The 10,926-nt window shown below is 38.0% G+C and overlaps 2 protein-coding genes across 2 annotated transcripts; both read left to right on the forward strand.

The window, feature by feature from the left end:
- Window positions 1-376: 376 nt before the first annotated feature.
- LOC133195193 (baculoviral IAP repeat-containing protein 7-B-like) lies at window positions 377-934 on the forward strand. Its single transcript, XM_061331053.1, has one exon. It carries the CDS (start codon window positions 377-379, stop codon window positions 932-934), a length of 558 nt encoding a protein of 185 aa, XP_061187037.1.
- Window positions 935-9,283: 8,349 nt separating this feature from the next.
- Window positions 9,284-10,705, forward strand: LOC133195194 (uncharacterized protein F54H12.2-like). Its single transcript, XM_061331054.1, has one exon. It carries the CDS (start codon window positions 9,284-9,286, stop codon window positions 10,703-10,705), a length of 1,422 nt encoding a protein of 473 aa, XP_061187038.1.
- Window positions 10,706-10,926: the final 221 nt, after the last annotated feature.

Here is a 10,926-nt window from a genome sequence, read left to right on the forward strand (position 1 = left end):
GTCCTTAAAATTATGCTTACCTCACATCCAAGGGAAATTCCGTGTGTAAAGTAAAAGGATTGACTCTTAATTATCGGGCTTCCAATATCGTGTCACCAGAGACATTAGAAAAAATGCTCAAGAAAGAAATGGATGAAATCCAAGTCTCGTATCCTTACAAAATACAGAGGACTCGTCAACATGAAGTCAAGACAGTACCTTTAGAAAAACAATATAGAATTGTCTATGATAAGAGACAATTAATGAATGATTATAATACTTTACCTTATGGTTATTAAAAAACTGTATTTCAAAAATGTGTTATTATTATTGGGGAAAACCCCTAAAAAATGAAGGGGTTATAAAAAGGGGGCAAACATATTTGAACACTTCAGTCATGGCTAGTGTTAATAAGGAGCCAGACGGGCCTCCTGTTTACCCTAACTATGCTCTGCTCTTAAAGAGAGAAGCTACCTTTAAAGAGGGATGGCCCGAGCTTTTAAAAAGATTATTACCCAACCTAGCCAAAGCCGGATTTTATTACAGGGGAGTGGGTGATAAGACCATTTGTTTTCATTGTGGTTTGCATTTCACCAACTGGGATCCCGAGGACGATCCTTATGTAGAACATGCTTATTGGAACCCTAATTGTCCTTACATCAATACCTATAAAGGACGTGAGTGGGTGATGAATGTATTCATTATCTCTTTAGATCAGCTGGGATACAAACTTTCACCTCAAATTAAACTTCTACTAAACCAAACCTCTACAGAGATTCAGGCCACAGGAAAATGTCACATTTGTTTAGAGGGAGAATTACAAATGGCTTTACTCCCTTGTGGACACGTATGTTTGCTGTTCATTATGTGCTCCCACCTTCCGGTATTGTCCCATCTGTCGATCCGATGTGAAGAGAACCCAACGTATATTTCTGTGTTTAATAAAAAGGATTGAAACCCTATTTTTCTCTTCATTTATCATCATGCAACCTGACGAGACACTCCCGTCTTTTCAATTAAAACACGAATTTACCATGGTGGTAGCAGGACCATCTAAATCGGGGAAAACGGAATTTGTTAAGAAATTAGTGGAAAATTTACATTGGATTACCCCCATGCCACAAAAAATTGTCTGGTGCTATCGAGAATGGCAACCTGCTTATACTTCTTTAACAGATCAGGTCTCCTTCATTCGAAATATTCCAGAAGACGATGAGAAATTAGTGGCCAATTTAAGTATTCCTCACTTACTCATTTTTGACGACATGTTGGGAGGAAGAGCCATCGAATCGATCGTGGATTGGTTTACCCGTAAAGCGCATCATCGGAATACCAGTGTGATTTACATCACTCAGAATTTATTTGATCGGGCACCACAGTATCGCACCATTAGTTTGAATGCTCATTATTTAGTGTTGTTTAAAAATCCCAGAGACAAATCTCAAATCAGTGTCTTGAGTCGACAGTTAGCCTTACCTCATTTGATGTCGGCCTATCAGGAAGCCACCAGTGTTCCTGACGGGTATCTCCTGGTTGACTTGAATCCACAGACCCCAGACGAATACAGATTGAGAAGTCGATTGTTTGAATTGTTAACTATACACATGCCACAAGAGTATAAATAAAAATGTACCAACATTAAACTTGTCATTTATCATTATACAGTCATCATGGGTCGACCTCTCTCAGCCAAGAGTAAATTAGTGAAAACGTTACGACGTTTACAGCAGGAGCGAGATCCTGCCAAGCGAGCCCATTTAATCGAATTAGGGCGTAAAGCTTTATTGAATTGGTTTGCTATGGGAGCTCGAAATTTGATACGTGGGGTCTTACCTATCAATAAACAGACTCAAAAGTTTATTAATAATCATCGTCAAGATTTAAGTATCATAGCCGATAAGTCGGCGAGTGATCAAGACAGGAAAAATGCCATTTTAAAACGCGGAGGAGCCGGATTTCTAGGCGGAGTCATTATTCGTCATTTATTTAAATGGAATGCACCTAAAAAACGACGTGTTCGTGGTTTAAAAAGTGTGGTAGTGCGAGTCAATAATAAGAAACAAAGAGTATTTCCAGATTGGATGGTCCGAGTAGGAGGAGCAGCTCAAAAGACCAGAAAGAAGAGAAAACCTCCTAAGAGAAAACCTCAAAAGAGAAAACCTGCTCAAAGAAAAGCCTCTGGTGGTAGAAAGAAAAAAACGACTCCCAAAACTCCAGCTCAACGAAAAGCCATGCCTGAAAGTTTAAAAAACGAAATCAATCAGTATTATAAAGAACAAAGACAAAAAACTATTGGGGAATTATTAAAAAAACAAGCTGAAATGAGAATGGATCGTCCTATGGGACCCATAGGCAGTCAAAGAGCTCCCGATTTAGAAATGTTTCCTCAAGTCAATGTGGGAATTCCCTCTCCTAGAATTAAAGTACCCATTCACACTCCTAGAATTGAAGTACCCATTCACACTCCTAAAATAGCACGCTTTCAACCTCTGACCGCTTCTACACCTCAACTTCCTAAAGGAATGAGATATAAATGCCGATATTGTTCCAAATTCTACGTCACCCAGAAAAATAGAGACAAACACGAGAAGGCCAAACACGACATGTATGCTCCTCCTTGAGAGTATAAAAAGGGGAGAAACCTGGGACATGTCCTCATTTTAACCCCAGGATGGCTAAGAAAAAGAAGAAAAGATGCTGTTCTACACGATTAAAACCTCATTGGCCTCTTTTAAGAGTGTTATCTGACCCTCACTATTCCTCTCCATTAAAAACGGGTATTTTAAAACATTGTTCTGGAGATTGTATTCTCAAAATCTGCGAGATCGTGTACAACCTATTAAAAGGAGTGTTACCTCTTAGTTCGGCTCATAAACGAAAACTAGCTCCTAAGAAATACATCTTCAGGAGACTGGTCAAACCTCAATCTGTCCAGAAACGACGAGCTTTATTACTTCAACAAAAAGGAGGAAACATTTTACCCTTATTAATCTCAGCAGCACCTTTATTGTTGGATGCCGGTCAATCCGTCTATAAAGTCCTCAAGAAGAAGAAGAAAAAAAAAATATGAGTCGTAAAATGGTGTTAGTTCCCGAAGTCTTATTAAATGATCTCAAGGCCAAATTACCCAAACCTCCGGAATTTCAATCCACCATCAGTTTAGGTCAGGAATTGGACGAGATTACAAGACGTGAAGATTTAACCCCAGAAGAAAAAGTTGCTTTATATGGCCAGGAACTTCATCGATATAGGAATTATTTACAACAAGCTAGACAGGAACCTATTTCTAAACTGAAAATTCCAGCAGCAGCAGCTCCAGCCGCAGCAGCAGCAGCAGCAGCTCCAGCCCCAGCAGCAGCAGCAGCATTACCAGCAGCTGAGATTGACGATGAAATCCTTGAAACAGTGAATAAAAACATGAAGAGAAAAGCTGGATTATTATTAAATCATTTAAAGAAAAACCCTAAAGTATTAACTTGGAATAAAGAAGATGAAATTAGTTATCGAGGTCAAAAAATTCCCGATTCTAACATTATGGATTTAATGGCTGATAGTATGAGATCTTATTCTCGTAAAACTCATCCGGTTCCTACAGGATTAGAACAATTTGCTCAAGCTTTAAAAGAAATGCGTACTCCTCTGGAATACGTGAGCAATGGAAACCTTATAAAAGCCATGCAGAGACCTGGAAAAATCAGTACTCCTAAAAGTCACGAAATAGACGATAGTGGATTTTCTTCCTTTTTTGACACTCCAGTGAGTAGACCTATAGAAGATCGAGGAACCGTCATTAAAAAACCCATTTCAACCCCTGTAGGGACAAGGGTAGGATCCAGATATAGTCCTTTAGCTCGAAAGAAATTAAAAGCCCAAGTCGAAGAAGACATAAGAGCCTTTAAAGCTAAAAAGGAAGAAGAAAAGAAATTAGGACAAATCGACGAAAATTGGCTTTCATTGCCTAAAATATGAAAAAGAAACAAGTGGAAGATATTTTAAAAGAGATTTATTATGATCCTAAAAGAGGGTACGGAGGAATACAAGCTTTGTATCGTCAGGTCAAACCTTTAGGAATTTCCCTGAAAAAGATTCGAGAATGGTTAAAAGAGCAAGATACTTATACCTTACATAAACCCATTCAAAGAAAATTCCGGAGACAACAGACTAGAGTGACCGATATAGATGAACAATGGCAATTAGATTTAGCAGATGTGTCCAGTTTAAAGAAACATAATGATGGATATACGTTTTTATTATGTGCCATTGACGTCTTATCTAAATATGCCTGGGTAGTGCCTTTAAAACAGAAAACAGGAAAAGAAATGATTCGAGGATTACAAGAGATTTTTCAACAAGACGGTCGACGTCCCGTCCGCATTCAATCAGATCAAGGAAAAGAATTTACCAATCGAGAATTCTTACAAGCTTTTAAATCAATTCATTTTTTTACTACTCGTAATACGGACACTAAAGCCAGTATCGTGGAACGATTTCAGCGTACACTCAAAGCACGCCTGTGGCGTTATTTTACTCGTCATAAAACCAGACGGTATTTAGAAGTTTTACCGGATTTAGTGTATGCTTACAATCATACCTATCATCGGAGTATCAAAAGAGCCCCAGTTCAAGTGAATGCTTCTAATGTGTTAAAAGTCTGGAAAACTTTATATGGGACATCGAATCGAAAACAATTTCTTAAACCTTAGTTTAAAGAAGGAGATCAGGTCCGCATCAGTAAAGCCAAGCGCACATTTGAAAAAGGATATTTACCTAACTGGACCACAGAACTGTTTACCATTTCTAAAAGAGTTCCTGGAAGGTATCCTTACGTGTATAGAGTGCAAGATTATAACGGAGAGGAATTAGAAGGGACTTTTTACGAAAAAGAATTACAAAAGATCATTAAAAAAGACGACGTGTACGAAGTGGAGGAAATCTTGGGGTATAAAAAGCGACGCGTCGGGAAAAAAATCATTCAAGAAGTCAAAGTTCGGTGGAAAGGATATCCCCCTAGTTTTGATTCATGGATTTCCCAAACGGATCTCATCAAATAACGCCTCATTGGAAATTTTGTGGAGAGAATATTCCTCGCGAAGAAATCGTTTATTTCGCCCAATTATTTATCTGTGTATCTCTCATCATCACCAGTGTGGTCATGTTAGCTTTACACGATCCTAATCGAGAATATTGGATGGTATGTGTCAGTTCTTCAGTAGGTTATATCATGCCTAGTCCTACGATGATGCATCATACCCCTAAGAAGACCACCAATACACAGGGTTAATGTCTTAAAATAGATACATCACAGAGTATATATATAAAATGGGGGAAAAAAAAATTCATTTCTGATCTGACTGAGGATAGAACAACATGGATTTTTTAAGCTCAGAGTATCGTTGGAAAATGCAAGAACATACAGGTTCCACTAAAAAAGGAGAATGGATGAAAAATAAAGATGAATGTATCCAAGATTGCATGGATAAGAATCCGGGAGAAACAGGAGTCAATGATGTGTACCTGTATAAGAGAATCAAATTACCGGATCATGAATATGGACAACTTATAAAAGTAATATTAGGGCCATGGCAACCCCAGTATCAGGAATTCAAATGGAAAGTAAAATACGTTTTCGCTCACAAACCAGAGGGACCAGCAAGGACTTGGATTCAAGGGAAATGGATGGAAGAAATCCGTGATTGTATCAAAGATTATGTAAATAAAGTGCTCAAAGAAGGATACGACATCATGGACTGTGCTTGTGAAACAGAATATTTGTACATGAGGAGAACTTTTCCTATTCAAAAAGAATTATGTCAAAGTATTCCATGTTTGTTACTTTAATGTTATTGTGAATTAAAAACCTAGAAAAAAAATGTCTTATTTCTCTCTCTCTCTCTTCAACTATAACATTTTTTGTGACACATGACGTCACAATGCATACCGAGCTGTGATTTGAATCTCTGCCAAGTTTTTGTGTGTATTGCTTATGCCTGACTCAGCATAACGTCAATAAAACGTACACAGTAGTATCTCAATAAAAACGTAGGTCTAACACATTTTTTTGCACACCACCCCCTATAAATAAAAGGTATATAAAGCTTAGCTTTGAGTACACCGCGCTCAATCATGATTTTTTCGTGGAGACTGATTTATTTGATTGACGTAGAAAAGTATTACTGTCATTACTGTGATAGGAAAATGAACCAATGGCGTACATTTACCGTGTATGATTATCCCGGATGGCATCACAGAACTTATCGAATTTGCGAGCATTGTGAAATGCCTTTTCCACACTGGTTTGTGGATGATCCCCCTTCTATGGAGACCTGTGGATGTAACTGGTGCGTGAAATATTTCACATGGAAGTACGGGGCAGAGAATATGGTACCCTTATGGGTCAAAGTAATGAGAAAGAGAGCTTTAAAGAAATGCCTGACCTGCTGGGAGGAAAATACGGAGGGGAGATGGAAGTGTCAACAATGTCGACAGTATCCTTGCTGTGGGAAATGTGTGGAGAACTTTGTCAAGACTTGCTACAGACTTTGTCCCTTATGTAGATATGAAGGAAATAAATCATAAATAAATGTTGTTGGGTTTTTTTTTGAGATACTAAAAATAGATTGGATAAGGTTATATAAAGAGGTATGACCCAAAATTATTCATTCTGAAAAAGTCAAGTCTCAAAGTCAGACGCAAAAAAAAATATGCAGTATCGTTGGTATTGTGAGAGTTTATTTGGATGTATTTACATGCAGGGACCGTGGATGAAAACTAAAATAGGAGCCATCCTAGATTATTTTGAAAATCATCCAGGAAATCGACTCAAGATGTGTGGTTAGAAAAAAGACAGAAATTCTTGCATCCTAAAGGATCTAAGGTGAGGGTAAAAATATACCATCATTGTCAACAGTACAAATGGTTGATCCTAGGTCGTTGTAAATTCCAGACTCGTGTGGTTCTGGCTGAAGGTGAATGGTGTTGGAATATAGAACACTGTCTTCGTGATTTGTTCTGGAACCAGCAAAAAGATGGATTGAGGATTCCTAGCTATTACTGTCCTACAGAGTACCTGTATTGTCGTATTCCTTTTTTCCCAGATTAAAGATAGCTTGGAAAACGAAGAGGGCCAGTGTTTTGAGACCGTGATTCCTTACAGATCCGAAGAAGAAGAAGAAGAAGAAGTAGTGTAATAATATGTCCAATAAAATTTTAAAAAACAAAATTTGTTATAAATAGAAGGGCCCTAAGTTATTTTGTCTCAGTATCTCACTGCACATGGCCGAGAGCAGTAGTTTTTACATGACTTTACCCAGTGATGGGTCCATGCAATCTTTTCCGAGTAATACGACGGCTCAATTTAAAACTTTATTACCACAAACAGTCGATTTAACAGATGGACAATGGGAAGTGGCTTTAACAGAATTGATGTATCCCATATCATTGAAAAACATCACAGAAGAGGAAGCTTATTTTGACATCCTACTTCCTCAGTTTTATGCTTCAAAAGTCCAACAACCTAATGTGTTTAAATGGGACAGATTTAAAATGAAAACCATAAATGCGATGCCATTAAGCGAATGTCCTGTACTATTAGATTGGGCCCATACTGAATTTGGTAATCTCATAACAAAAGACCAGAAGATGGAAATTAAGCGAATTCACTTTAGACCGGGGCCTTACATTCATCCCATGGCTTTAACAAGTGAAATCAGTCTTGGACTGGAAAGATGTTTGAAAAAATTATGGAAGTTTTTAGGTGATTCTAAAAAAGAGGTTGATTCTAAAAAAGAGAATGAGATGAAATTAACCTATCATGACAAATATGATAAAGTGATGTATCACTTTAACGGGAGAGAACTTAAAAATATCCCTTATGCATTCGTTTCCCCACAGCTTTAGCTTATAAGCTAGGAATAGAAAGTAAGAAAGTGATGCTTCAGAACGATACAGAAACCAAATGGATCAACGTGAGTTACATGGGGAACAATACCGTAGATTTATATGAAAATCTGAAATCCATGTACGTGTATTGTGACTTAATTGAACCCCAGACGGTAGGATCCAATGCCTTGAAATTATTAAGAGTGGTTCCTTGTACACTCAATCTGGAAGATAAAAAACAAGCAAAATGGGAACCGGTTAGAGCAGAATATTTGAAACTGAGTAAAAAACATTTCGATAGCATTGAGATTCATATCATGACTCCTTTAGGGACTCCCATGCCTTTTTTAAATGGAAAATCAGTCGTGAAACTTCATTTCAGAAAAGTGTACTGAGATGAGTGTACATCTTTTTTGTTACATCTTATTGGGAGTGATGACTTGTCTGATATGCTGTCTGTATTGTATTCAACCTTAAGACAGGGAGGTATAAAAGGAGTCCCTGGAGTGCATTTAAGTCAGTCTGACACGAGTCAAGAAACATGCAGTATCATCCTGGATTATTGAGACAAAGAGGACACGGACAGTTTGTCTATCATAAAGGTTTATTACGTCAAAAAGGACACGGTGTAGATGAAATTGGCACTGCATTGGTTAACGCCATTAGACTTAAGCCTATTGGACTTCCATTACTAAATCTTCTTCCATCCCCGTTGATTGGACCCGCATATAAGCTAATAACCCAGGGTTTTAAAAAATCTCAAAGAGGAGGAAATTTTATAGACTTTCTTTCGGGAATGGTACCGAACTTACCTATAGGGATGACTTTAAAAGAAGCTGTCCAATTAGGCTCAGGCCGGCGGCGACAAAGAGGTCGAGGATTTCTTAAAGATCTAGTCAAAATGGGTCGTAATCAAGCCTTGATTGCCGGAGCTAAAGTAGGAGCAGATGTGATTAAAAAAAGGAAAAATATCAAAAATGCTCTTTTAACTCATGGACTCAATGCCGTTAAAAATACAGGCTTATTTGCTCTCAATAGAGGAGGAAGTTTAGCTTTTAAAAAGATGAATAAGAAAGGTCAAAAAGGTAAAGGGAGAAGAAAAAGAAGAAGACGGCAGAGAGGGAGAGGAGTTGTGAGAAATTTATTGAAAACGGGAGCTAAACATGCCTTGACTGCTGCTGCTAGAAAGGGGTTAGATGTGTTAGAAAATAAGAGATCTTTAAAAGATGCTGTTAAAACTCACGGAGTACACGCCCTGAGATTGAATCTAGGTAAGAAAAGAAGAAAAAAGACACCTGTGTTAGCCCGAGGAGGTCCTAAGAAGAGAAAAAGGGGTTTAGATATCTTTGATTGACACACTATAAATAGGGGAGTCGAGTGAAATTGACCTTCATTTGTGAAAAATCCATCCTAGTATCCAGACATCATGTTGCAACCAGATTCCTGTGCGTGTGGGATGAACAATTTAGAATTGTTCCAAGTCCCCCCGACTAATATTGCTTTAGAAGACTCCAAATGGGAAGAATATTACCCCATTTCCAGTACTTTAGATTCGGATACGGCTCCTATTGAATTTGAAATTAATGGACAAGGAGATCAATATCTGGATTTATCTCAAACGTATGTTCAAATAGTGTGTAAATTTACCAAAGAGGATGGTACTAATCTGACTGGAGCTGGTAGTACTTGCGCCCCGGTGAATAATATCTTCCATTCTTTGTTTACGGAAATCGATCTCAGTGTCAATGGAAAAATAGTGACTCCTGGCACCGATACTTATCCTTACAAAGCTTATCTGGAGAAATTACTTTCTTACAAACCCAGAACTTTAATGACCCAGATGATAGCTTGTAGTCTGTGGGAAAAAGATACAGCAGGACACATGGACGAAGTAGGGGTAGCAGACCTTGGAGTGGCTCAAAATAAGACATTTGATGTAACCCCAGGTGCAAATGGTGGTCCCGATACTGTGACCATTAACCAACCTATCCTCCCAGAGTTACCGGCCAATTCTAAAAACGAAGGATTTAGAAAACGTCACCAGGCTATCAAAGATAGTAAGAAAATAACCTTGTACGATCGTTTTCATCTGGATTTATTTCAACAAGACCGATTTCTACCGAATGGAGTAGATATCCGTTTGAGATTTAATCGAGCTAAACCTCAGTTCTATATGATGATCAAAGATGGAAGTACGGGAAAAGTCAAAATATTGAGCATGATCTTGTGGGTGAGAAAAGTCAAACCCACGGCCGTCATGATGAATGGTATTAATCAAAGTTTGAACACTCACAGAGCTAAATATCCATTGAGAAGAGTCGAAGTGAAAACCTTTACCATACTCACAGGAACACAATCTAAAATCACGGATCATCTGTTTCAAGGCCAGATGCCTAAACGCATCATTTTAGGTTTTGTGGACAATGCGGCATTTAACGGAGATAAAACTAAAAATCCGTTTCATTTTCAAAACGTGGGAATTAAGAAATTAGATGTCAGTATCAACGGAGAGACCATGAGTACTCGTTGTTTCGAACCTAATTTCAATGAAGATTTATATCTGAGATCTTATCTGAGTTTATATCAAGCACTGGGAAAATTAGGAGAAGATTGGGCCCCGGACATCACCCTAGAAGAGTATAAAAACGGATACACTTTATGGGGCTGGGATTTCACGAAAGATCAAGAAGCGCAATCGGATAAATTCCACATCATAGAAACCGGAAATCTGAAAGTAGAAGTCCAATTTACGAACAATACGGTGAACACCTTAAATTGTGTGGTATATGCAGAATTCGATAATCTGTTAGAAATCAACAAACAGAGAGAAGTCAGTATTGATTATTAATGGATACAGGACAGTTAAAAGAAGTCTTATCCAGAGAATTAAAGAGTTCTTTTGGTGGTGTGTACCCTTTAGATTTATTACCGGATCAATTAAGACCTCAAGAAAAAGCCATTGTGGTGAATACGGATCCTCAAGATAAACCTGGAGAACATTGGGTATGTTTGTATTTGTCCAGTCCAGTCATCGAATATTTTGACTCTTATGGATTTCCTCCCTTACAA

This window comes from Saccostrea echinata, unplaced genomic scaffold (assembly GCF_033153115.1).
Source record: "Saccostrea echinata isolate AGI-Se365-2 ecotype Australia unplaced genomic scaffold, CSIRO_AGI_Sech_v1 ptg000029l, whole genome shotgun sequence".
Taxonomy (NCBI): Eukaryota; Metazoa; Mollusca; class Bivalvia; order Ostreida; family Ostreidae; genus Saccostrea; species Saccostrea echinata.

Excerpts from the sequence above, each read along its gene's own strand:
- LOC133195193 (XM_061331053.1), top strand. The coding sequence starts at position 377 with ATGGCTAGTGTTAATAAGGAGCCAGACGGGCCTCCTGTTTACCCTAAC.
- LOC133195194 (XM_061331054.1), top strand. The coding sequence starts at position 9,284 with ATGTTGCAACCAGATTCCTGTGCGTGTGGGATGAACAATTTAGAATTG.